Source organism: Dromaius novaehollandiae, chromosome 6 (assembly GCF_036370855.1).
Source record: "Dromaius novaehollandiae isolate bDroNov1 chromosome 6, bDroNov1.hap1, whole genome shotgun sequence".
In the NCBI taxonomy this organism is placed as follows: Eukaryota; Metazoa; Chordata; class Aves; order Casuariiformes; family Dromaiidae; genus Dromaius; species Dromaius novaehollandiae.
This window is the reverse complement of record NC_088103.1, coordinates 34,765,269-34,793,152: the sequence shown is the minus strand read 5'-3', so window position 1 is coordinate 34,793,152 and position 27,884 is coordinate 34,765,269. Positions and strand designations below refer to the sequence as shown.

General features: G+C 45.5%; 2 protein-coding genes across 11 annotated transcripts in view; both read left to right on the top strand.

Moving 5' to 3' along the window:
* Nucleotides 1-4,653, top strand: part of STN1 (STN1 subunit of CST complex) — a 46,801-nt gene extending 42,148 nt beyond the window's left edge. For all 8 annotated transcript variants that reach the window (XM_064514189.1, XM_064514185.1, XM_026117522.2 and 5 more), the window contains one exon: nt 221-4,653. In XM_064514189.1, the coding sequence (XP_064370259.1) occupies nt 221-378 (158 nt within the window). In that variant the 3' untranslated portion in view covers nt 379-4,653. The remainder of the gene's footprint in view (nt 1-220) is intronic.
* A 9,505-nt stretch (nt 4,654-14,158) lies between these two features.
* Nucleotides 14,159-27,884, top strand: part of SH3PXD2A (SH3 and PX domains 2A) — a 272,825-nt gene continuing 259,099 nt past the window's right edge. For 2 of the 3 annotated variants that reach the window (XM_026117532.2, XM_026117530.2), the window contains exon 1: nt 14,159-14,525. In XM_026117532.2, the coding sequence (XP_025973317.2) occupies nt 14,454-14,525 (72 nt within the window). In that variant the 5' untranslated portion in view covers nt 14,159-14,453. The remainder of the gene's footprint in view (nt 14,526-27,884) is intronic. The other variant, XM_026117531.2, reaches the window with a different exon arrangement.

The window sequence follows — 27,884 nt, the reverse complement described above, 5'->3', positions numbered from 1 at the left end:
AGCGAGGTCAATGGGAGCAGTTGATAACTGGAGAACTGTGAATGCAGAGTGGATCTCTTCCCTCTGAATACATGCATCTCTGCTTTGATACCTAGGTATTCTTCATCTCTGATAGCTGTAGTTTGTTCATGACTAATCTGGATTACAGTTGTTAATAGGGGGCAATTAGAGACTGAGGTCTCTTCTCCATGCCTGGCTGCATTTTCTGTTGTTTCTGCAGATGCTGAAAAAGGTTGCCACTTCCTTCATGTCCTGAGCTGTGTTCGGCAGAGCTACAACCCCTATCTGGCTGAAGCAGTGATGCACCGTGTCTTGGAACTGCTGGAGAGTAACAGCGATGTTGTCAGCACTATGGAAGGATACTATATGGCCTTTTAAAGAGGGAAGATAAAATACATTAGCTCCTGGGCCATTCAGGGTAAAGAAAGAGTGGTTGAGACAGAACTCTGATACTGAAAAGCTGCTATTACCTAATACAATCTAGATGAAAAGAATAGCATCCTGATTCTGCAGAGGCTATTTTTGTCCAGCTCCTGAGAGGAGTTATCCAAATACTTTGTCTTAAAATTCTTGCTGACTTCTGTTCCTAGAAAGTTGTATCAAACTGAGCCTGGACATCTCAGTCCAGTAGGGGAGCTGGAAAAGAAGCTGGGCTTCCTCCCTGCATGTGTGTTATTCCCTGACTAGCAGTAAGGTGTGATGTGGCCCTCCCCACATCTACATCAAATTAGCCCTAAAGTCAGTACTAAAGAGCACTGTTGACAGCAGCGGTCATGTCAGGACTCGTCTTGCTGGCTTAAAGACTGATCTTGTGATCTTTCTATATGGTAGTACCTGTGGATCTTTTTTTATATATATATGCTTAATAACAACTGGAAAACTACATGCAAGCGAACAATCAGAAAGGTTTGCTTGTCCTTCCTGGTAATGTTGGCATACCGTGTATGTATGTATGCTTTCCTGAAAGTGCACAGCAATCCCACTACTAAAGCAGCCCCCACGTTTTTCAGAAAAGTAATATTCAGGAATGCATCCCTTCCCCATCCTACAATTCGCCCACTGCTTGTAAAGCATGTTTGGATTCCCCTAGCTACAGTGTGCACTACTGATGCATGTTGTTGTGGATTCTGTTCAGACCAGAAGTCTCACAAATCAGCCATTGTTTTGCTGTTTATTTTTAAATTGCTTCCTACATCACAAATGGTGAGCCATAAATCTGATGCTATGAAAAGAAAATACCAAAGTCAGCAAGACCAACTGTAATCTGTGTTCCTTGTTGTCTTTTGTGTTTTCTCCTTCCTTGTCACCTTTGGGAAAAATACTATCCGTATCAGCGCTTGCAGAGGAACACAGCGCCCGGTGAAAGACACTGATGAAAGAGCATTAGCCTTAAAGGAGGTTACCATGCAGGACATGCAGGATTAATCAGAACTGTTATGTGCCATAGTTCAAAGCCTGGAGCTGTTCAGTATTTATGCTTACAGGCCTCACTGCTGCAGGGTCTTGTCTAAGTAATCTGTTTAATTAATGGTGAATGAGAAGGTGATACCTTTAACTTGAAAAGAGTAGAAAGGATTGAATGTATCCTTCTTTTCTACTCTGCTCCTTCTCCAGAACCGTTGAAATAGCAGACTCCCAGGAGGCAGACCTAGTGCTAAAGCCCTATAAGGATTGACATAGCAGGTAAAAATAAACTGTATGCATGAGGAAAGCCAGTGAGTAGCCCCATGTGTGCCAGGTCTCTGGTTTGATGTTATATTATATGCCTCGTTCCGAGCCGTGGCTGCAGTGAGATATAGGCTAAGAAAGGCATGACGAAGTATTTGGCATTTGCATTCAGAGGCCTGTGGAAAACTCCAGCCTTAAAGAGATGGTGCATTTGTCCACAGTGTAAAACTATGTATGAGTCATTATTTCACTTTAATTTCTCTACTTGCTGCAGGGCTCAGGTTGGTTTCCCTGCAGACTGCCACTATTTCTAGCATTACTGCTGCGTTTGGAGTTAAGTACCATCTATTCATCTATAGGCAGAGGAGATGGGGATTAAAAAAAGCATTGTAGAAGACTTTTTTTCTATGAATGTCTCTGGAAAGCAGAGAAAGAAGCCCATGTTCTGAGTGGTGGGGCAGGGAACTATAAATTACACCTACAAAAAGGTCTGGCTAGTTGTACTGCCATGAGGGATATTTCCTTTCAGATTCCTGCTCTGATACTGATCAGTTCGAAGTGATGCTTTAAAACAAAGGTTTCCCATGGAAGAAGTTTGGGATATCGATTCCTATTTTAGGGTTCAGACTCATTTCAGGAGTTAACCATGTGTTACTGCTTGGTTATGGACAAGGGGCCTACGTGACACAAGTTTGGGGATAGTCCAAAGGGAAAGTATGAGGTGTCTTGGACAGTAGGGATGAGCATGACATGTGCCAATAACTATGTCTAACTTAAGATACTGACCTGGCTGTTTTTTTGAAAGGTCCTGCTCTATTAGCAGAAGTTGGTTTTATGCAGAAAGGGTTAAATGAATACTGAGGTGATTGCCTTCTCTCTTAGCTTAGAAGAGAGGAAGGCCCTGGTTCTCCTGGGGGTAGCAGCCAAGTGTGTGGGCTAGATGAGTTTTTGGGAGGAACTCTGTGCTGCTGAGCCTTGGAGGAAAAGATAGCCTTGAGATTGTATTGCTCTTTGGGGTCTCTTTAAAATAAATTGTAACAGAATCATACCAAAATAGGATTACATCTTGGTCCCTTGCAGCTCATATCGTTATGCGTGCAGCATCTGATGTATTCTGTTGCCTCCAACTTAGACTCTGCACTTTCTGCTTTTTAGATCTATGTGTAAAGTGTGTCTAAAACTCCTGGCTACTTATTTTCTAAGCATTGGACGATGGTGCAAAGACACAATGTGTGCTAGTGTCTCTGTAATAGTTCCTTGCTTCTGTTGCAATTTAAAAGTCCCGATCAACTGAAAAGCCCCAGAGATGAGGTGGGAGGATCTCTTCTCAGGAAAGACAGATAAATCAATCTGGAAAGAACCTGTCCTTGAAAGTTGTTTAAGCTGGTCCATGCTGGCAATGTGAGGGTCTTGTGAGGAAGGGTGCTTCCTGTTGGGGGATTGTTTCCCAGGAGCACGAAAAAAGATTTTTCTCACTTGAATTACCTTAGGGAAGCAATGTTAATGAATAGAAGGGAACCTACAGTTTTTATGTGCATGAAAGGTTAAGGTAAAATTAATGGAGGTGCTTAGATTCGAGCTATGCTGATTTTAATTCTGTATAACATTACGGAATAGTCATGCCTGAAATGTGCATGCTCTGTTTTCCACAGTAGCCACCCAGCACACACTAACACTTTGGTCTAGTGCATTCCCCTTCTGTACCTGCAGGGAATACCACATGCATATGCCTGCACAGAAGTACCCCAGCTAGCTGTGAGAGCACAGAGCACAGTAAGTAGCTTGATTTACCCATTTACTCAGTATCTCTACAGTATGCTTCTGTGACAGCAGTCTAGACATACCCATGTTGGTATAAGTCACCTTTATGTAAGTCTAACTACACACACTAGGGCTTTTACTGCTAATAAACTGTCTCTCTGTTTAAAGATCATATCCTTAACCAAAAGAGTCATATCATGCACACTGTTAAAATTCTTAGACTGAGACCACACCTACAAAATATTGTGTGGAGCATTTAGTGAAAGCACGCATTCTAGTTTTGTTTAATTTAAAAACTCTTACAGCAACACAATTATTACTGGTTTATAAAAGGACTTTGAAGGTGGCACTCTAATGTAAATTTGACAAGTGAGAATTCATGTTGTAGGACTGCTATATGGCCAGTTCTGGTTTCCATAGAAACAGTTATGGCAGTAAAAGGCAAGTAAGGTAAGTAAATGGAGTTTTTAAAACAGTCAGCATTTTTACATTATCTTAAAAAGGTCTGTTTCTGTAGAAATGCAGTGCTTGAGATTATAAAAATTACTAAAGGATCTTAATATTCTGTTTTAGCAAAATGTAAGGTGTTTGCTTTTCTGGAAAGGAAACAAAGGGAAGAACTACCCTCAGTCCCTCTGGCTCTGCTCAAGTGGGAGAAGAGAGGAGGCTGCTTCATGCCTCAGTTTCCCTCTTTTGGAAATTGAGGATAATGCAGTTCCTTATGCAGTAGGGTGTAACTCCCAATTTTTGTTAACATTTATCATTAAAAGCTCTTGAGATCTGTCCGTGGGAGCTGTTAGAGAAGAACTCTCTGGTTGTGTGGGAACAGCTGAACGGACAGATGCTGCAATGGGACTTAGTTCTGCTTTCACTGGTACCTTTCTCTGCTTTCACTTTATCTTTTTCTGCTTTTCCTTCCATACATATTGCTTTGCCTGTCTTGTTGTTTTGGACTCCAGGTTCTTCGAGGCAATGATGGTCTCCTGGTCTGTATTTGTATGAAATACTTTTCCTGAGGCCCTGTTCCCTCTTAAGGTCTCAGGAAACCTCTAATACAAATAATGATTTCTTAAAAATAGAAATCCAGCTCAATGATTTCTGAGTGTTTCTGTTCTCACATCTTTGGACTGTAAGCTTGTATCCGTAAGGGTATGTGTATTACACAAACTATCTGGAAAATGAGGCTTTTTTGTTAAGGTAATAAATGAAAAAAGTTTAAGGTTGGCTATGTGACCTTAAGCTGTCCCTTTTGTGGAGCTGTTCATGCTTGTTTGTTCCAAAGATGAACACCATAAATAGAAGTTCCTAATTTATTATTTAGGAGGGGAATTCATCAATGAGTAGCCTGTAAGGCATGGAGCCACATGGATAATTATGAGACAAGTTATTGGAAACCTGCTTGTTAAGGAATTCTCGTTTGGTTTACTTTGGGAGTAAGCAGTCCTATGGGGAAAAGATATGCCTAGCAGAAATTGTCTTTATGCTTACCTCTAAATGGAAAGGGAGCAAGTTCAGATCTCGGGGGCAACCTGAATTTTGAAACTTTCTGTCAGCATGGTGCTACATTCTTCTTTATTGTCTTACATTCAGGTCTCCACCCTCCCTCTCCAACCCTGGAGGCTCGTGGGTAAATAAAAGTTCAGCCATGTGAGATAAGGGAATAGTTATAACAGTAATTGGTTACCACCTTCTAGTTGTCCTGGCGTTATAGAAACATTTTTGTGGATGTTTGTTGGCAGCAGGGAAATGCTGAGTTGGGAATCCTGGGTTTCATTCCCAGTGTTATGCCCTGTCAGGCACAGAGTCTTCCCCCTGCCATTTTCTTTCACCTATTTCTACTCTATACTCTCTCCCCTGTAATCATCATTTTTCAGACCCTTCATTTTAGTCACAGTCTCATGGTTCATCCCTGTACCACAGATTCTGGTCAAACCTCCTCCCTTCTCTACTTTGTTCCCTTTCTCTTTCTTAGCTCAAATATCCTTGCCAGCCTCTGATACTGTCTTCTCCCTGCTCCTTATTTCTATTTATGACCCCTGCCTAGCTGACCTGCCATTATTCACAGTCTATTCAGCTTCCAGCAGGCCGTGCTTTGTTCCTTGTGTGGGCTCCAGGAGGGGCAGATATCCTCTTTGGTCTAGAGCCCTCCTCGCCATGTAGTCTGCAGCAGGAAAGAGCTGCAATTTCAAGGAAAATAGCACTTTTCCCACACCCTTGTCCACCAGGACCCTGGAGCGCCCTCAAAGACTCCTGGGTGCAGGGTTCTAGCAGGTGTCCAAGTGTGAAATTAAAAATTCAAATACATGTATCTTGCCAAAACCTGAGCAAGCACAAGCCACACCCTTAACAGAAGCCATCTGCTGCTCCCTGCCACTTTCAAGTCCTTGCTCAGATTTTATCACAGACAGGATCAGTTGGTGTTTGCTGTGGACTTTTAGTTTGTCTACTAGTTAGTGTGTCTACTTTCAGCCTGATTTTGTAAGAAAATTACATTGATGTGATTATACTTTGTGTCTGGGCATTTGTCAACCTCCTCCATTCCACCATCGCAAGCAACTTTGTAATCTGTTGGCCAGTTGTGTTACAAGTGGCTGAGAAGCCTGAAATACTACAGTCCTACATGCTGCCAGAGAATAAATGCACTGGTAGACAAGAGAGGCCAAAATTAGTGCCCCTGCTGAGGGAAAAGAATAAACTCAATCATACACCAGTAGAGAAACCATGCACGAGACAATGTGAAGAAGCCTGCTTTTGTATCTTTTATTGCCATAAGAACTACTTCTTCTGCAATGCTGTTTTGAGAAATGACTAGACTGTTTCTGCTGAAGTTTCCTAGTGGCGTTCACCCCAAGGCAGACATGGATGAGGGGGAAACTGTGAATCAAACTAGTAAAATCTGGTAAAGGTATGTATAGCATCTACATCAGAGTACAGAGTTGAGAAACTGATTGTTAGGGATGCCAACCCCTCCCCAATAATATCTTTTAAATGTGCAATGGGGACTATAATAATCCAGTCACAGTAATTTACAAGTTGAAACCAGCCCAGATTAACAAGATTGCCTGAACATAATATAGCCAGGAATTTACTAGTGAAAGAAATAACCTAAAGGAACAACTTTCAGCAAATGCTGAACCACTGAACAGTGTGGTGCCAATTAACCTGGTACAACATGTCCTAGAGCTCTTGTTTCAGCTTGCTTTTTGTTATTGATTGGAAGAATGGACCCTCCTTTCCTACCAGCTAGAACTGGAGCTCTCTGCCAGCCTAGCTGGGGCTGAGCAAGCTGTGGATCTGCTAGCATGTGAGAGCCAGAGCATCTCCTTTTCTTGCTTGAAAACTGGAGGAATGGCTGGAGCTAAGCCAGTGGGTGCACAGAACATTTAGATGGAGACATATAGTTCTTTTTTCATTTTTGTTTTTTAATTGCCCCATGATAAAAGAGAGGAAAGTCTTCCCACCTCTCCTGTGGCCGAGGTAAGAAAACACACAAATATATGTCACTGTGTAACAGCTGGTGTGATTAAAGGAAGCGTGTGCTGAAGTCTGTTGCTGGCCTGGGAAGTTCAGTTTCTGCCATAGTAAAGACTTCTTCCAAATATTAAGGTGATATTTGGAAATAAGAGAAATCAGTTCCCTCAAATGCCTCCCTCAACAATAGTCATCCGTGCCTTGCAGGCCTACTTGCTTCTCAAGTGTGCTTTTCTTGGCCAGGTATGCAAGGTGTTAGGGAAATGAAGAGGGTGCTTGGAATCGGGCTTTTCTCCTGTTGTCAAAAATGTCATTCACATTGAGAGTGTAGGAGCTGTCCTTGCATGCATGTAAAACACTCCTTTGCTGTAATGTCCACAAAATCCTGAACCATAAAAAGCCAGCTATTGTTATCAACCTCCGCTGCTGACTAACAATGTCTTATTTTCTTCCCTCACCTTGTCTTCCCCTCCCCCCGCAATGTCTCTTAAACTTAATTCCTGCTTCAAAGTAGTTATAATCCCTTTCTTTGTTCTTCTGTGAGTTCAGTGATCGAGGACAAACATAACAGGAGCAAAGTGATATAGAGAGGAGTTTTTGTTGGAACTCTGAATGTAGGAAAGGATGAGAAATACAGAGGAAGCAGAGAGAGGAGGATTTAACAAAAAGATGTTTGAAATTGGTCCTGTTGACAAAAGCTAAGAAATAATTGGCTAATGACGCTCCTCATCTGTTTCAGGACAGGCAGCAGGTGTAGTATATAATGAAAGCAAGGACTTGTGCTATGTTATTTTCTGCAGTTAGAAAGCAGGGGAGGAAACGAGGACAGGAAAAAAAAATGAGTAAAAACATTTATCATAAACGCATGGACAGATTTATATATACAGCAACCTAATTTATATGCTCTTCTTCATACTGTCCTTTTAACAGTTCCTCTGTTCTGCAGGATATTTTGTCTTTTTTAAAGGATGCTCACAGTTAGATGTTAAATAAGAGTTGGCCACCAAAGTATCTTTGAGGATCAACATGTCCAGGACAATGTAATGCTTTCTGGAGGTCAAGTAATACTTGGTAGTTTTCTGAAGGGCAAATTGTGACCATACTTTTGCTGCCATCTATAATGAAGTGTGCTTGGGATCTTTTTTGTAAAGACATGGTACAACTTTGGTGTGCCTAGCAAGTGTGTCACCTGCTTTTGGGAAGGCAAGAACTGCAGAAATGCTCTTTCTTTAGGAGTACTAGAGCTTTGAAGATGCTGCTGTGAACACAACCTGAAGCTCAGTGCTTTAAATGTAAACCTTAAAGGGTAGATTGTCCAGACTTGGAATATTTGCTTGCCTAGACACTATGTCACTAATTGAAGGAAATTGTCCTAAAGGGAGAGAGAAGCTGCCCTTGTCTCATGGGTGCTCTGTGTGTTCAGCTGCCTTTTGTCAACCTGCCTGCAGAGGAAAAGAGCCACTTTACCTGGGGCTGAAAAAGACTCTCATTAGTGAAATGGTCTTTAGGGTTTCAACCCTGGTGCTGCGTGGCCATGGCTTAACACATGCTTGTGGGATGGATCCAGATAAATGACTGGAATTAACTGGATAGTCTATCAGGCAGCGGCACTGCTCCAAGCTGAAAAGCACACCTACAGGAGGCCCTGCTAGAGAAACTGTAGCTCTGCTTTCCAAGAAAAGTTCTCTGGTTTTGGATTATCTCATTCTTTTTTCCAAGCAATAAACATCCCACATGGTATTTGGTTTTCCAGATATCACCATTAGTGCCTAGCAAAGTCTAACCTGGGGATGACTGAAGAAAAAAAAATCCTACTTGTATCTGCCCATGGGATGATGTTGCTCTGAGGAGGTCCAACACTGCTCCTTCTAAAGAAACCTTTGCATGTTGGGAAATCCACTTTGCTTTTGCATGAAGGTAACTTAAAAGAAAAAAAAAATAATTTAATGCACTCCACTACTGAGTGGCAGGAGTTGCATGTTACATTTTTCTTTATGGTGTTGAGCTTGTGCTTTTTTCATTTGTGATACAACTGCAATTATATGACCAACTTTTCATAAGGTTTTATCAATGCATTTTTACAATTCACAGTCTACCTGTCAAATGTTCTAGTTTGGATATTGGCAGTTAAACTCTACTACCTTCTCCAGGGGATGTGCAAGCAAATAAAATTACTGTTCAGTTTCAGAAGGGGTTGAATGAGTAAAAGTAATGAACAAGGAAATTGAAGCTTGAAAAAGACTTTTGGTGGGGATTCTAAATCTGTTAGTACAGAGGACTCAAAGTCCGTGTATATACTTAGAGGTACCATGGGAAGAAAATGCAAAGAAAGACGACTACTTCCAACATTTACTTCATTTGTAACAAGCCTGCATTTTCAACAACAGATTGCCAAATATTTTGCAGAGTGAGGCAGAAGCTGGTATCAAAATGTCCTCTTTTGAGAACAATGAGGGAGACTGAAATCAGTGACAGCATCTGTGAAGTAACCAGGGGAATCCTAAGCCAAACCTGTGATTAGTTTGATAAACTTCAGCTGTCTCAAACATATGCCTGAAATTTATATTATGCATACAGGAAAGTGTGGTTTGGGTTTGCTTTGTTTTATTTTTTAACAATGTCATCAAATATCCACAAAGCCTTCATAACAATGGAAAAGTACAAGGAGTACTTGGATAGAAAACAGTCTGCGATTTGCTACTACTATCCTAAACAGAACATGCACATGCCACTATTGGAAGTCTTTCATCCATAACTCCTGTGAGAGAGGCCTGAAAAATAACTGTAGTTGTGAAAAGATTAAATTCTAAGATAGCTGCCTCAAAAACGGGATAATCTATAATTTAATTAAAGAGGGTGAAGCATCTCTTTAATAGAGGTAAAAGCTGGATGCTGTTAGGAAAGCACTTGCACTGCTAGCAGGGAAAATGATTGTTTTGTTTTTTCTATTATACTAGGTGTAGTGCAGAGGGGTTGATGGAGCAGCGCTCTCTGGGGAGGAAGCTGGGGCGGGGGAGGAAGCACGCTGCTGTCCTTAGGGGGCTGGTCTGTTGGGACTGCAGCTGGTTTCTTTGGCTTTCCTCTGACGCATTAGCTGGGCCTATTTTTCCCCGGTGTGAATTTCATTTGAAGAGCAGTAATCTCCCAAGAAGTCGAGGCGCAGCCCACTTTTAAAAAATAGGGCAAGACGATTGCATTTTGCGTTGTGTTTCAGTGTTTGAGATTTGAATGCCAGAAAGGCTCTACTGTTCTTATCACTCGTATCAAAAGACATATATATGGAGACTGAAGTGGAAGAACTGCATGGAAAGCAGCCCTTTTAAGATGCTGGAGTCTTGTAAGTACAGTAGCTCAGATGGGAGTGCAACAAAGGCTCTGTGTTGTGCTGTTGTACATCAGAGCCAAAAAAACCCTAAGGGGCACATCTCTAGTACCATGTCTAGCAGATTATGCATGCAACTCTAGTTGCCAGTAATGAGCTGTGTGGCTAATCTGTCATGCACCGCGCAGAGACGTTCCCCTTCCCCCCCACGGCTGAGCTCGCGGGGCATGTTGCTCCCCCCGAGGTGCTGAGCACCCTTACATCCTTCCAGGGCTAATGGGACAGGAAGACATTAAAAACCCAGGGTTCGTCTCAAGGGCAGACCGAGCTGCCCAGCTCTGGCAAACAGAAAATCAAAAACAAGAATGAACAGCCATCTTTAAACAGCAACTCGAGCCACTACAGAAAGAGTTCTTGGGCTATAATACGCTGGTTAATATTCAGGGGATTTTACTTATCTGCAGAGATACGCCATGAATTAGTAAGAGGCAGTAAAAATGGGCCTAATGGAGTACAGAAGAGTCCATCTCTCGTTTTTTTTTCACTGATTTCATGATCCGAGTGTTTTCAATTTACAACTCGAATGCCTATTTACAAAAAAATTGTCAGCATGACAAAATCCTCTCAAGCTCAGGTCATGTTCCAGTTCTGAGACTGTCGCACGCATTCTGTCATGCATCAGATTTTGCTGTAATTGGAGTAGAATTTAGGTTGCTGGCTGTAAGCTATATTAGATCTGCAAGGCCAATCTGATTACCTGTTCAGTCAATAAAATAACTCCTTGCCCAAAGACCTGCAAATGAGTAGAAAAACACTTTTAAAGTAGCTGTTTTATCTCAGTCTTTAAAGCTCTGAATTTCCCAGGGAGTTCCTTGGGTTAATTTTATTGGAATCAGGAGTGTGTAAAGGCTAATAATTAAATTAACTGTTAATACTGATATTATTTAAATTGAAATTATTATTAATAACAGTAGTGGTATTCCCATGTAATGACAAGACTTCAGTAATTGAGACTTTAAGAAAAAAACTAAATACTAGAAGATTTAGGATAAAGCCCCTGGAATAGTAATTTTCCTACAAGCTTGCAGTGCCTTGTCCTTTGTGTTCACAGTCCTAGTTAGGTACAGGCTCTTCAGTGTGGGGGGGGGGTCAGTTATCCAACAAAGCTGCCGTGCTCTGAGCTGCACACTCTGTTTTTTCTCTCCCCAAGTCCCAGCGTCTTGAGCCTGTCTCTCCAGCACAGAGGTCGGGCAGGTGCTGTCAGCTCCATTTTCCCAGCTGCTGCCTAAGAGGAGCAGATTTTCCCAAGCCTCTGGCATAATAAAGGGTTTGGGTTATTTTCTGCCAGTCTTGCAATAGTCTGGGATCGAACTCCCACTGGACTGGGTGTTGTACATATTTATAAAGAAAAGCCCATGCCCCTAGCAACATACATTTTTCCTATGTGGATGGATGGATGCAGCAAACAAGCAGGGTGGAAGGTGAGGCTGCTCATGTAAAGTGAGCAGGCGATGGAGGAGCAGAGCCAGATCTGTACAACAGCTGGGCAGACTTGGCAGCCGGAGGAGGTCGTCCAGAGTGGTGGAGACTTAAAGTTAGGTTGTCTTGAACAGAGGAAAGGTGAGCAAAGGACCAGACACCATGACACAGCAGGGTAGGCACCAAGGGAGCACAAACCCCAAAGTACCAATGACAGGTTGGGCTGAAAATAAAGCTCCTTCCTTGCAGGAGCTAGATAAGACTGCCAGTAAAAAGATGCCAATTAATGAGAATGTCAGGGAAGATGGGGCAGAGTGTTTGGACAATGATGTATTTATTTATTTTTTTTCCTTCACAGTGAAATATTTTGAAAGCTGATTAAGACCAAACCCTAAGTGTTTTTAGTGATGAGAGAGGGGAGCTTCTATTTTTTGGACAGAGTGATAGGAGAAGAGGTTTGTACATAGCTGCAGTTAAATATTTCTGCTATTGATAATGGGTCACAGGAAAGAGGCATCCAAGAGTAAAGGTCTGGCTAAGGCCGGCATATTTTATCAGTGGATTGTTTGAATATTTCCATTTCAGGGAAGAATTTTCTTTGTCTGCTCTGCCCCCCAGAGACTCCTTGGCCAGTCTAAACCGAAGAGGTTTCTAATGGTAGGGTTTGCCATGCTGCCTTGTAATGCATGAGGCTTAGAGGTGGGAAGTCCCTCGGAGAAGAGGAGGGAAGAGAGTGCACTGAAGGAAAACAGACAAGCCTGAAAAGCGACAGTGCAGACGGGCACGCGAGCTTTTCCCCTCTGCCCCCTGCTCCATTATCAGAATTTGGTCTCCCGCTTGCCAGCCCATCCTGGGATGGGGGGGGCGGGGCGCTAGGATTTTAGTGTTTTCTGTCAGCTCGCTGGTGTATAGTACCTGAGGATGGAGGAGGAGAAGGCACAGCCAAAATCCTTCTCCAGCTCGGATAACCTAGCAGCTGCCCACAGGGCGAGAGGATGGGTGGCAAGCCGGCTCTTCTGTTTGCACCTGCTATTAAGAACATAAAGTCTTTGTGGCAGGGACTGCAAATGCCAACAGCATCGAGGACCTGCTCCTGGCAGGATCTTCTGGGGACTGTGATATAAAATAATAATTACATAAAAGGCCCAAATTTGTGATAACAGGATCAGAGTATCTTTCTCTGTGTAGGCTGAAAAGAAGGCATTACGCAGTAGTCACCTCGATGCTGCTTGGCAGCAGCCTGTAGCCGTGTGCTGATGGTGGTTCTTTGTTCTGATGGTTCTGCTTTGTTTTTAATTTGCTTGTGGAAACCAGCTGTGGGCGCCTTGCTTTCAGAGGTCAGCCTGTAGGCTACCATATCTATGGCTCTGTAACTCCAGTGTCTATTTTATGATCGTTATTGAAAGGATAATAACATGGTACAAAAGATGCGATACAGAAAAATTTGCTGGTAGTGCATATAAAGAAACCACATGGGGACTGATAGTTCTTTTCTCCTGGGATCTGGGAGTTTCCTAAGCGTCTGGGCTAGCAGGTCTGCAGTTGTCAGTGGCAGTCCGGAAGCTTATTGAAAAGGGGTTTGGACTGCTGCTGGAGAGCCTTGAGTCAGTGCAACAATCAGAAATCTTACTGACTTCAGTTAATTTGGCAAATAGCTAATGAACTTCATAAAACTGTCTGGGGGCTGGACAATCACATGCAAGTTCTCTTTCTTGAAGTAACTGCCTCCAAAATACTCATGTGTGAAGTTAGACTGCTTTTATTCAATAATGCATCACAATTTCTAGGGCAAGCTGTTCTTGAAGTGTGATGGCAGAAGGTAATGCTAGTTCCTATGTATGTATGTGTACATAAAGAACTGAAATAGGTTTCTCACTATAAAAGTCTGTATCAGTTTGTGCAGTCCTCCTCCACCTTTGACCCTTCCATAGCCCCACGCTGGCTGAGGGGCCAAGGGCTTGCAGCCATCCCTGAGAGGAAGGGGGGCCTCGAGGCTGAGCCTCCAGAGCCGCAGCTGGACCCTGTGTGCTCGGCGTTTCTGGCGTGAGCGTGGCCGGGCGCTCGGGGAGGATGTTTCGGACACTTTGCACGGGGGTAGAGGGCACCGGAGGCCTCACGCCCGTCCTCGCCTTCAGGTCCTGGAAGCCTTGTGCCTGTCCTTGCCCTGCTGCCCCTCGCCTTTGGGTCCTGGAGGCCTCACACCCGGCCTCGCCCTGGGCGGACGAGAGGGCCAGGCTCTTCCCCTCGCCTTTGTGCCCCCTCGGCCCCGGGGGCCCCCGGCGAGGCGGCGGGTGCCGCGGGGCCCCCCCGGGCGGGCGAGGGCCCCCGGGGCGCCGCCGCCATGTCGGGGCGGGCGCGGCCCCCCGCCACACGGGGGCGGCGGCGCCCCGGCGCGCCCCGTCCCGCGGCGGCGGCGGCTCCGCGCCCCCCCGGGCCGCCCGGGGGCGGGGACGGCGGCCGGGCCCGGCCCCTCCCGCCCGCTGCTGCCTCCCGCCGCCGCATTCGCCGCGGAGCCGGAGGCAGCGGGCAGGGCGCGGAGCTGGGCCGCCGCCGCCGCGAGGGGGGGAGCCGCCGCGGCGCGGGGCGGAGCCGGGCCGGGCCGGGCCGGGGCATCCTGCCGCCCCCCGCGCCGGCCGGCCGGCATCGCCGCGGCGGGCAGCGCGGCGGAGGTGCTGCCAGCGCCGCGGGGCGCCTCGCCGCCGCCGGGCCGTGCCGCGCCGCAGGGAGCGAGCGAGCCGCGGAGCCCGCGAAGATGCTGTCCTACAGCGTGCTGGACGCCACGGTGGTGGACGTGGAGAAGAGGCGGAACCCCTCGAAGCACTACGTGAGTGGCGGCCGCCGCCGGGCGCCGGCCCCGCGTCCTGGGCAGCCCGGGGCAGGGTGCTGCGGAGCTCCCGGGCCGGGCCGGGCCGGAGGGAGGGAAGGCGCCGCCCGAGCAGAGCCGCCCCGCGCCGGGGCAGGTGCGAGGCGCCCCGGGTGCGCGGCGGCGGGACGGGCTGTGCCGCCCTGCCCCGGCGCGGGGGCCCGCAGCTATCGGCGGAGCTTGGGCCGGCTGTGCGAGCCGACTTTCCTCCTTACCCTTCTCCTCACCCACTTCGCTATCTTTCTTTCTTTCTTTCTTTTTTTTTTTTCTCCCCTTAACGTTATCATTTTGAAGTTTCCTTCCCTTCTGAAGGCGCCGCTTCCCTCCTCGCTCAGCAAGATGCAGCACAGCACGGGACAGGTCCCCGAGCTCCCCCGTTTCAGCCCCGTCCCGGCTGCGGCACCGCGGAGCACCCTGGCAGGGAGCGGAGCGAGGCTCGGCTGCCGTCGGTTTAGTGAGCCGGCGGTGCTGAATGAGTCTTTGCTCTCATAAAATTTTCTCCCATAAAGTCACATAAAGACCTTTTTGAAGGGGGCAGCTGGTTGGCATAGTTATCAAGGCAGGCTCAACATCTGGGTTCTCTTTCATCTCTTTTTCGCTTTCCTGCTTTCACACCTTGCTGCCACAGCGCAGCATCCGATGAGGGTTTTCAGCAACCTTCCCGGACTCCAGTACTGCAGGGTGTCATGTGGAAGTGTCTTTACCTCCAGGAGTTCACAGCGTGCAATGATGTAGCTTTTGCCCATCCACACTAATGGAAAAGGCGTCTTTTTTTCTTCCCTCTGGCTCCATTTTGGGGTTTTATTTACACCAAACCCTTTAATTCTCTTCTCAAAATACAGCCTGTGTTTAAATACACAGAAGGTTGGATTTTATGTATACAGAAGGTAATCATCCTGCTTGGGTAAGGAAAAGCCTGAGGGGGTGTTGCATCTGGTGTGAAATCACTCTGAGTATGCTGTGTTTCCTGGCATTGCCTGCCTGCCAGATTTCTCTGGAGCCGGTCACTGTTTGAATGGGTTGCCTGAAAGATAAGGCCAAAGATCGGACATAAAGCTGTGTATTAGTATTTCATATCGCTGAGCTTTTTCCTCTAAGGCTTAAACTGTAACCCAGTTCAAGGCTAGAGGGCACTGTGTTGCTGAGAGATGCTGACTTGTGGATGTAAAGCTGAAGCCGTGATCTGCTGGGGAATTAGAGATCTTGTGCCCAATCCATAGGCATGGAAGGGTTGGGTCTCATGTCTTCTCAGCTTGCCAGCTGGATGTGTGTGTTACTCATTCGTTGCTTCTGTGTGGCAAAGACTTCTTTAGCTTTTGCATGTTGTTGCTCTGAATTGTGGCAGACTCTGCTATGGGCTCCTATCTCATCTGAAAGGTGGTTGCAGTTCAGTGTCAGAGCCTGTGACCCCTCTGTAGAGCAGTCTGGTAGCTCTGCTGAGCACAAAGATATACAAAAGAGCAGGTAACAATACCTTCCTGATCACTAAGAGAAATTGGTGTTACTCATTTCTTATCACTTTGAGGATAACTAGAAAATAGAGATGTAAGCCCTGCGTTTGCAGATTTGAAGCAAAATATATTCTGTGTTTTCTTGTCGAAATGCATTTCTGCATTTCCTCGGTGACTGTTGACATTGCATTTTAGCAACAGCAATCTAAACTGTTACAAGAAGCTCTCTATAGTGTTTCTGATGGGAAACCTATTTCTTTCCCTTCATCCCTCTCTCCGTACAACCTTTCTGATATTGTTTTATATATAACAGTTCCATATTCCTACGTGCCTGATTCTTGTCCAAAAAAATCCCAGGCTAAGTGGTTTGTTGTTTGAGTAGCATTGCGTCTGCCTTGCGTCCCACTGACTCCCAGTCTCTGGTTGTACAGTATTGAGCACAATAGGGTCTTGGTTCACAAATGAGCATTGGAGTAATTCAATAAAAATAATAGTCATCCATTTCCATGTGAATCTCTTGTTTTTAGATGAGTGGATTAACCCGGAGGTCTCAAAGTCTTGGCCTCTTCTTCATTTCCTAGATTTAAGCAGATTGCAATTTGCTGCAGCTGTATGTGCTGCTGCCTTTCATCTGTCTTTGGCTGGGACAGCCAAACTGTGATCTTTCAGGGCCACAGTGGAGCCTAGAGGAGATGAAGGCAAGTATTGGGCACTGTGGACACACAGAGGGGGCTAAACGTGAGCAGCACATAAGCGCCTCTACTGCCTGGCCTAGATTCCAGGGACGGACGTCTTTCGTGATATATGTATAGCGTTTGCAGCCTTGACTCGAGAAACTAAAAGAAAGGAGGCAGCTCTGTGTATCCGCCTCTGTGATCGCTGTGCGTGAAACTTCTGAAGAGATTAATACCTTGCTGGAAGATTTGTAGGGCTCTGCACATGGGAAGAGATTAAAATCTTAGATCTAGTGCTATTTGATATGCAGCCAGGCAGTTCTCCCCACAGGGAAATCGCTGCTGGGGAAGGAGTCTGCAGTGCTTCCCTGTCGGCAGCTGGGCCGCGCAGCGCTACCCAGCCAGCTGAGCGCCCCGGGTGGCGGCGTGTGATACAGTAAACAAAGGCTGGATGGTTTATCACATGCCTTTTGTATGGTGTATCCCCAGTATAAGCTACTGCCGCTCTTACAGCTTTTGACTTTTGAAATTCACTTTTCCAAATAGATGGTCCTAAAAATTGATTGTGCTAGATAAAATATGTTAAACTTCCTTGCTTTCTCCCTTCCCTTTTCTTTTAACAAGCACAATGTCAGGAAGGTCAAGTCTGGGTTTGCTGGAAAGACCCTTGGCACAACAGGGGTCGTATGTTGGCTGGGCAATGGTGGGGTGAATCTGGGTGGGTTAGGACATTTCAGTTAATGATTCAAAGTGCCAATTCTTCATTCTGAAAAGAAAAGGCTGGTAACAAAATCCAAATCCTTTTCTCCTCACCTGCTAAGTTTTAAACAATCCATAAGTCTCTTCTCTCATTTGTTAGTTTGATCTGATTTTGGGGTACATTCTCTAGCTTTTAGTCTGAAATTGTGATTGCCCGAATTGTCCAAATTAAAGATGAAATGATCCCAGAACAGAAATGGGCTCTTTATTAAAAAAAAAAAAAAACCCTGCTGTTGACGCCTACATCCTTTAACCATCCAAAATGGAGCTGAAAGGAGACATGTTCTCCCCTCTTCTCTCCTCTCTCTGTTTCCAGGTTATCTTTAGGCAGATAGCTCACTCTACCCAAATGTCTGCCTTGGAAGCCCTGCAGGGTGCCTCTGTCTGCCAGATGTGCTTGGTGCTGCTATCAAGAAGGTGACAGGGAGGTTAGCACCTTCACCTGCTCACAGCTTTGCAGTTGGCCTCTGTAACGGCAAACATTCATTAGAGGACAAATGAAGGGGGTCTCCCCCCTCCCTCTCTGACCACTTGCTCTTCCGCAAAGGACTGAACAGTTACTGATGTGCATTATCTTGCTAGACATTTATACGTTTGGGGTCGTTGCCGAGGTCACTAAGTGTGTCTGTGCTAACCCAAGGGCAGGGATATGCTCATCAGTCCTGACTTACTCTCTCAGTGCTAGTCTATTCCTGTTGCAGTTGTGCTTGTTATTCAGCTTCGTACAGTACGGAGCAAAGGTAAAACATGCTTGCTTTAGAAGTGGCTCCCCTGTTTCTTTTTAGTTAAATGAGTGAGGTGCATTGCTGATTTAAGCTACCTGAGATGCCTGCATATTGCCCTTGATTCCTCCCCAGGGTAATTGTTTCTTAATGTCATCTCTAAATGTCTTGTGATGGCTCTTGTAGGAATCCTTCTACTGCTTGGAGGTGGTAGCTAATCTCCTAGGGTCGCTGGCATTTCCATACTATAAGGGACTGCGTCTCGCTGTGCTGGGTTTCAGTGCTGCTTCCAGGAGAACGTGAGTGCGCTTGTCACAAGTGACTGGCTGTAAAATGTCAGCACAGTCAGAAGAAAAAGCTTGCACCACCAGGGTCACACTCTGATCACTTTGTCTTCGCTGTCCCTGCCCCCTACTTAGGCTCAGGTGCAAGTCACTGAAGAGCAGACGTCTTCATGGCTTCATTTCTCTTCACTGCAAGCTGACAGTGATACAGAAGCAAGCGCTGAAGAGGAAGGTCTGGATACATCAAGGGATTAGTGACAAGAGTCGTTGGCCTTGTGTTGGTCCTCCATTGCTTCCATGGGAGAAGAAGCTGGATTCTCCCCTGCTTGGATCATCAGACGGCCTCTTCAATGAGGCCCTGCCTGCAAGTTTGAGTTAAGGAGCTCCATGTGCCACTTGTGCTGGAAGTACCAGCAATTCATGGGTAAAAAAGGCCCAGCCTAGCTTTTTTTTTTTTTTTGACGCTTTTAATTTGCAAAGCTGGAGAATGTGAGCCAGATTTCTTCCAGAGTGAATGGGACACAGCACTCCTGGAGCTCACATGGCCTGTGGCCTGGATGTGCAGCTCAATGAGGGACATGACATGAAACAGAAGGCAGCATTACATGAGCAGACAGAGCAATTATTTAGGACTTCTGATACGTTTTCTACTCTCCCCCTCCCTCCCATTAAGAAACTCTGTGTGGCTTTGCTTCCAGGGCCTATGATCTGATTTGACTCACTCGTCTGAATTACTATCTTTGCTTGGGGTGCTGGGAGAGAGCCAGAAAATTAGCAGGCTGCTCTGTGACTACTTCATTCCTTGGCATTGAACTTCCCTGCATTGGCAAGGGTAATGTCAAAGATGGCTGTGATCCCCTGTGTGCAGAGCAAAGGAGAGCTCAGGAGGAACGTGGTCAGGGTAGAACATCCCTTCTCCCTTGCAGTGGCTTCCTTTGTATGTAGACCACCACCATGTCAGGGTAGACACTTCTTTCAAGATGTTTTCTGTTATTCTGCCTGTTTTAGTCGCAAATCTTCTGAATTTTGCAGTCTACAAAACCTTCATTGTTTTTAGACTCTGATGAAACGCATCAGGAAGAAAAAGAAGTCAATATTGCCAAAAAAATTGGAAGCCGTGGACCGTCAGTTCTCTGCAGGTTGGTTCCAGTCTTTCGCCCTGCTCCCAAATGGTCGAGGGAGCAGGAATAGCAGGAGGGAGAGCACTAACCTTTCTGGTACAAAGCCACCTACCCCCACTAGTTCTCAGAGAACTTCTATTGACAAGTGGATGCAGCGATGAAGAAGAGAAACGTTGCTTGTGGAAATGAAAGTTTTCTCTAGCAGCAGAGGTTTATTTCTTGTGCCTTGTTGGGTTTTTGCTTTTCAGTCATCAGTTGTTTAGGAGGCTGGTGTAGTGTACAGGGCTGTTCTTTTGCCTGCCTTGAAAGATTCACTTTCTGCCCTCTTTCAGCATCCTCTTGCCCTTCCAGTGCCACACCTGCATGCGATCCTCCCTCTTGGAGGTCCATTCCCTGTTACCTTACCCTGTTATTCATCGTTTTAAGAGGTACCCAAGAGAGCCAGAGTTTCTTCAGGGAAATAGGCTTACAACCCTAGCTCAGGACACTTTGGGCATCCATGCACTGTTTGGCACTTATTAACTCTAACTCAAGCCCTTTTCAGAGGGCAGTAGGATAGCTCAGTGGACTTTGTGCAAGAGTGGATTAAGAAGCACTCACAGTCCTGCCTTTCAGTAGAGCTGTGGGTTGGAAACGGCCAACCAAGATACAGTAATATCTGAAGTCAGCAGTTTGTGAAGTAAATGGCTGTTCCCAGCCTCAGAAATAGATTAAAAATGAATAGAGGCACAGGGTGGTTGTCCAGATTTGCAGTGCTCCATATACTGTGTTCAGAGCAGAATGAAATAATGCAGGAGGCTGTAAATCCTGAGCTGCCTCTATGGGCTCTCGTGTGGTTGAACCTGCAGTGTGTGGGGAGGGCAGCCAGGAGAAAGCTCAGTGAAAGGCTTTTTGCAACCCATGAGCTGGGGATGATAGTAACAGCACCAAGAGCCTCCATGTTCCATTTTAAAAGTGACTAAGACACCACTATTGACATTAACTGGGACTTAGTTACTGGGGGAAGTGTTGTCCTAAGAGACAGCACAAATGCTTTCAGCTGCTGCAAACTGCCCGCGACCTCAGTGGCTTCAGAAGAGCCTGAGTTTGTGGGTGGATGGGTGCCAGGGCCCACGTATGCAGCACGACTTGCAGGGTTGTGGCCACAATTCCCCCAGTCTTGCTGCTGTGAGCTAAAAGGGAGGGGAGAGGACTGGAGGGAGTGAATCGTGCCCCTTTCCCAGAGCGGGAGACGGGAGAGAGAGAGATGAACAGGCTTCCTTAGGAAGCAAGTGATGGAATAGGAAATAGAGCCCAAACTTCTTGCATCCCAGGGCTGCCTCTCTGCAGATCCCACATCTTTGCCCAGCCCTGGCCGCGGACATCTCAGAATCCCTGCTGTATTGCCCTCCTGACATCCCTGTGAGGTGGGACTGTGCTGGCACCCTCCTTGAGGGGCTGAGGCAAAGAGAGGCTAAGCGATGGGCCCAAGGCCACCCAGAAAGTCTGGGGCAGCATCTTCTGTTCTTCTCTTTGGCTGGTAAGGCCATCTTCCAATTTATCTGATAAAAGTACGCAGCCTGAAAAAATACAGCCCTTGTATTCTGTCATTGTCTTCCTCAAAAACCATTTCCCATTTCATATGGATTAAACAGGAAGAGAGATTCAATTGACCCTACCTGAGGCAGGAGGTGACGTACAAGCTCTCTAATTTAGTCATCTGGGAGGAAACAGCTGGACCTTCCAATGTGAGATGGCTCTTTTTTTTTTTTTTTTATCTTCCTTTTTTTATGCCATGTTCTCTTAGTCGGTGCCTGCTCACACAAAGGGAATTGGTTGTCCATAACAAACGAGAAGAGCAGAATCATTAGAGGGGGCTGACAGCACTGCTGTGGTGTTTGGCATTGTGAAGCTGAAAGCTTTCTTGTAGTTAGAACTGACACCTTCTTGCCTGGAGTGTGCTGTATAAATACTGCATGAAAAAGGTAGAGAGCTGCACAGTAACGTACTATTTGGGATTGGCAGCGTCTGCTGCTTAATCAAGTAGTGTCAAATCCAAAATATAGTAAAGGCAATGGCAAAACTCCCAGTAGCTTCCCTGGGCCTTGGCTCACACCTTTAGAGGGAGGCTTTCCTGAAAGTTTTACTGAGAAATTTGTAAAAATTATGTTTCTTCACAAAGTGCACCCCCTTTTTCTTTACTATAAAAGCAAAAAAATGCTCTCCAGAATCTTTCTACTATGCTCTTCTAGGCAGAAACATCACGTTTGGAAAAAAAGGCAAAAGAAAACCAGGTGGATATCTTCACCTGGAAGGGTTTTAAAATGGAGAATCTCACAGTCTAGTTAGAACCTTCCTAACTTAGTCTGCTCATTTATTCTTTACACCACCTTCAACTTGGAAAACAGTCAGTCTTGCAGGCTTATGTTCACTAAATGTCAATAATACTTATAATAAGAATACTGTGTGTTTTATTGTAATGCCTAAGAGCCTTTATTGCAGAGCAAGGATGCTTTTGCACCAAGGCCTGTGCAGACAGACCTGAAAGATGGTCTCTGCCCTGGGCAGTTAAGATAAGGGACGACACCCAAATGCAAGCAGATGCGGACAGTTAGACAGTATCAGCTGGCAAAGCAGGTGGTGATCTCAGCGTAACAGTAACCCAAACTGTTGTCTAGTTTTCTTTAGGCATCATTGCAAAGGTGGAGCATAAAAAAGGATAATGTAACAACACTTTGAATTGCCCTGGGGTGAAGGTAGAGCAGAGCGAATACTCATTGTGAGTATACTCACCCATAAAGTGTCTGAAAACAGTGGTGTTAACTGTTTGGTGCTCTTAGTGTAGGATGACTTTTGTGATGACCGTAGGGATGGTATTGAGGCATTGATTTTGGCAAAGCTCCCCCCCACCCCAGCATTTTGAAGAAGAGCTCAGTGTGTAGTAAGCAAGTGACCAAGTGCTTTAACTGGGAACATTCTAGTTTTGTGGGCAGAATGTACATCCCCAAATCGGTTTCTTTGTCTTGATCTTGCATATTGCTCTAGTAAAACTGCAGTGTATTTCTAATTGGCCTTAATAGTCACTGACTGCTCCAGCAGAGGATTTGAGTATACCGTGGCTTCCCAATAAGGCTGTAATGCTGTTTAGCCACATTCATTATAATACAACTTCTTTATTTTGCGATGGTTGACTCGTCAGATGGAATGAAACACTGATGGTCTTTAAGTGTCAATAAATACATGCATGGTCCTGTACTTGCTATATTTGAAACCTAACTAGCAATAGTTATGTTCTGACATGCTGCTGGCACTGTTTCTCTGACCAATGGGGTGTGTTTTATTTTTCCTATAAGCCACGCTAACAAAACACAGCAATGTGCTAGGCTCCTACACTCACAGCAGTCAGTAGCATGATTTTATAGGCTTGACTGCAAACCTGATCTGCAAAGGAAACATCCCTATCTACGTTTGTCAGGAGAAACATGCCAAACCACTGCTAACCATAGTTGTGTTTAAACAAGGACTCCACATCGCTATTCTGTCTCCTTTACAGAAGTCCTCCGTAGCTGCCCCTGAAATATGTTGCTGTCCATGATGTACCTAGAAATGCAAATTTTAATGTATAAAATCCATAAATCATCCAGGAAGGCTTCAACTAATGTCCAGCTTGGTACAGACAAGACATTGAGTAGTGCAGTAGAAATGCTCACATGTCCTCTTTACCAGTGTTGTGGTCTTGGATCATTTGTGCAACTTCTCTGGTTCTCAGTGTCCTCTGCTGCAAAGCAGAGACAGGATTCACTCTCCTTTTGTGAAGTGTAAAGATGCACGTGCTGCCTAAGTGCTGAGTGTTAGTATAGGCTTAGAAACCCCTGAGTCTGGGTCATTTTCCCCTATCAGCAGCTCCACCCCGAAGAGCAGAGACTGCAGAACAGCAAGGTTGTGCAGTTATCCGGCAGCAGGAGTTGGGCCGTTGCTTCCCTATAGCATTCAGCAGGCTCTGTCATGAACGAGATGATGCAAAAGCCACGTTCCCCTCCGTGGAGACACATGGCTAGGCTGCCAGGCGCGCTTGTCAGCCCTGAGCCTGTCCCTCCAGGGCTTTTGTTCTCATTTTGGAGACCCAGTGTCTGAGAAAGTATTTGAGGTGAAATATGGAAGATGGTCTTTCTGGGGAGCAAAGGCCTTGGCAGTGAGTTACTAGCTGCTGCTCTCTGATCTCTGGGTGTCTCCATATTCCCTGTCAGTAAAGTTTGCATCCTCAATGTTTCATTGCAATAGGGAGCATCTGAATTACCGTTATCCTTTCTCTGTGAAGATGAGAGTTTCTAATTGCTTCCTCAACATACTCTGAGATTTTTCCTACTCCTTAGCTCTGGCTATTCTATACTTATTTATAATTTAACCTATATAGATGTCTTTGGTGGGTTGAAGGTGGGTAGAAGATCCTCTGGGTGAATCTTTTAGACTCCTGATTTCTTTTGTTGTTTTTTTTAGCTTCCTTTCCCCCTAGCCACCCTCCCAGCAGGTACAAACCCACAGTAGATCACTGAGACCTCAAGCAAAACCCTCTAAAAATAATAGTTTTAAATGTTCGTCTGTCCCGTGCCCTGAGAGTGCTTTTCTGTGCTGTCTCTGAGCCCAGTGTGTATTGCCTTTGCCTGCAAATTTGGCACTATAACACCTGCCTGGTCTCAAGCAGCCTGGGCTGAAGGGCCGCTATTAATGGGATGGATGCTACGAGCAGCAGCTGAGCTTCCAGTCTTGAGCTGAACCAGGGCAGCTGGCACAGCCCCTGCTGGTGCATAAGTGGGAGGCCTGCAGTTTCCCAGGGCTGTCAGTCCAGCAACTTTCACCAGCATTAAAATCACTTAGAATTTAAAAACAAACAAACAAGGATATGTGAAGTATTTTCCTGGAGGAAAGCCATGGGGAGCAGATTAAGTACATCTCCCTCCTCCCATCTCCCAAGCATGTCACAGGAAGAGAGACTGGAGTTCAGCGATTTCCTTAGCGGGATTCAAGCAAGCTCTGGAGCTGGCATCTGGGACGGGGAAGAGGAAAGCCAGGAGCAGAAGGGAAGCTCTGTGCGTGCGTGTATTTGTGGATGTGTGTGTATCTATCAGGTGAAACTGTCAACCCCTGAACCAACCCTGGTGCTAATATCTCCTTTTATTAACAAAAGAGATGCTTATTTTCTATTAGTAACAGGAGATTAGAGCTGTTGGTTGAAGTAGAGAAGATAAAAAGTGGCTGGTACCAGTGCACCACCCACGCTGGTTTTCCATGTACTATGTACTAGCAATCATGTAACTTCTGTGTGTTGCAAGTCCTGGACATGCTAACAAGCCTTTTGCTCTTCCCAAATCTAAATAACTTTCCCCTAATGCATCTGAAAAATCCATTTTATGAAGACAACACAGGATGTTTTATTCAAAGGTAATCTAGAGCAGTTTAAGGTAGCCAGCCTCTAAAATACTCTCACTTGAGACATGTGCAGAGTCTTCCAGCTGTTCTTGCTCAAGAAGAGATTTTCTGTTTAATCTTCAGCTGCTCTCTTTATGATTGTATAAAATCTATGGCAAAATGCTGGATTGTTTTGGGGAAACAGCTTTCCACCTGTGTCTGAGTTGGGCTGTGGTAGCTTGAATTTTATCCTTTAATGCAGACATCCCTGATTTGTAGAGATAAGTATAAATAGTTCACTTTTAACCGTCACCAAGAATATTAAAATGAATTTTTCATGGGTAACAACCACTGGAGACTGCAGTACCCTTGATCCAGGCAAAAAGAGTGTGTGGTCCTGTTAAACTTCTCTTTGTCCCCTCAACATGAGGACAAGCAGCTGTATATATAGCAATAGCAATTTGCTACTGTCACTGGAGAGTGATCGTGTGTACTGGTGTGTGAGAGGTGCCTTCATCTCAGAGGGAGCCTCGATTTTTGAAAGAACTGAGGCTCTGGTCCGACTGAGTGGAATCGGGACCGTTCATTGCCAGTGGTGCTGGCTGGCTATGTGATAAGCACTGAGATTACTGTGATATGTCATTCTTCTCTCCTTGCACTGGGGGAGTGCAGTTGTTTGGTAGGAATTGGGGTTTTGGAGTGATGCTTCGTGTGTGTGTGTGCATGCTCGTGTGTGTTGTTTCTGTTTCAAAATCCATGTTGCTCTGCATTTGTGCACGAAAAAGGCATGGATAAAGAGATGGGACAGAAAGCAAAAGTTTGCAATGGATCTTTAGGTCCCATTGGAGCTGATTCCACAGTCTTCCTTTTATCCTTTTTACTTCTACCCAAAATCTTCCCACAGCATGGGGTCGTTTCCCATTGTTTTCATCCTGGAGTGTTAGGTGTCCTTCCAGATATCCTAGGACTGGACTAAGGATCATATTGTGACCAAGTGCCAAGGCCTTCTGCTGGATTTGGAGGACAGAGAATACAGCACTGATGTGCTTACAGCAGCCTGTGAGCCTGAGCAGAGATGATGCAAAGCTTTTTCTGTGTACTGAGGGTTTCTGAGGGCCTCTGCACACCACATTCCCTTACAGTGATGACAAGCCATCAGGATAACTCATCTGGTGAGCAGAGTGTGATCATTCTCTATCAAGTGTTGGTGTTTGTGGGAGTCCAGGTGTCCTTGGGTTTGAGTTAGGATCTTGTTGGTTAGGAGATGAAATTCCTTGGCTGTTGTCTTGCTCTGCGTGCGTGCGTGCGTGTGTGTGTGGGGGGGGCTGTTGGCTGAGTTACGGTAGAGACTTTGACTCAAACCAAGTCAAGGGTGTGACTGGCTGTGTGATTTGGATCACAGGGGATCTGAAAACATCCTAACGAGTCAAATGAGGAAGTGGTGTCCACTGTTTCCGTTCATAGAAAGGTAGAGACTGTGGTTACCACTGATAAGCACTGATAAAGAGTCCTAACATAGGACTGACAGTCCAAACCTTGTCAAATTCTCATTTTACTTGCCAGCATCCTGTCCTGCCTGGTCCTTTATCAATTTCTTCTTCATCTGGTTAACATGAGCTGTAGCAGAGCTGGGTCAAGCCCCTTTTGCTAAAAGGCCAGCACGTTGTCTTTGCTGCATGCTGTGATAGAAAGGGTTAAACAAATGTGGTGGGTAGCAGCTTGCTTCAGGCAGCAGTGCAGCAGTAAATGCTGGGGTGACATGGGAACGCTCTCTAGCTGACGTCCTTGCAAGCCTCTCAATGACATCAAACTCCTGGATGTTTTCCAGCCGAGTCTGGCCTTGCCCCAGTGACAATAGATGTTAATCTGTTGGCCTGTCAAAAAAACGTGTTAGTGGTTTTTTCACAGACCCATTTCCAACCCTCACATTTCCCTGCTAGTAAGCACAGCATTATGTCATTGTTTTACCAGAAGCCAAGCACCAAAGCCAACTTCACAGTGCCGTCGTCAGCAAATGTCCATTCACTCTGGGCCTCTGTCTGAGTTCCCAGGCTTTTTCTTCCCACCGTTGCCTGTGTCCCGTCCTCTGTGTCCACCAAAAGCCTCCAGGCACTTTATGGGAAACGTGTGTGGGGTCTAGCAGTTGCAGCTAATGCTTTCAGACCTATTTGCCTTAGATGGGGCTCTTGTATCTGCTTAGGAAAGATGCCTTGGTTTGTAAAACTTCGTCTTCCAGTGGTTGCAGCCGAGACAAACTCTTGGATTCACAAATAAGACAAGGTGAAGGCATTTGCAGCCCAGCCTTGCTCCTAATTAATAAAATAATAGCCAAGCCATAGCCAGGAGTAATACCCTGCCCATGCTAGCTCCTGTTTATTTCAAAACACAGTAGCTGGGTTCCTGGTAAAAAGACCAGCTGTCAAGTTGCTAACAAATTAACTTTCTTAGCTCCCAGAAGCAAGACTCACCACAGATGAAATAAATCCCTTTATAACATTCTTGTGAGTATTATTCCTTGGTTTGCTTCTATGCTTATTTCTAGCTGTCTGCATAGGATATTAACGATTTACAAAGTTACCTTCAGTGGGTAGGAGCTAATCCACTTGAAACAAACAGGCCTCCCATCCCTAGCTCTGGTTTGTATCTCTTTCCAGGGCTGGCAATGGTCTGATCCTTCTTATTTTTAAGACCTATCTGAAATGACAATGCCAAAGCAGCCTAGCAGCAGAGGAATGAAGAGAGAGGGATGGGATGCTTATTTCAATGCAGATACTATTTTTTTTCTTTTTCTGACACATACATGAACAGACCGTAGAGAGGAACAGGTTCAACCTCTTGGCAATGGTGCAGGAATTGTGGCATTCTTGTGTGCCAGGTGGAATGAAATTAAATGTTTTTTCTGTACTGTGTAAATAAGTTGTGGA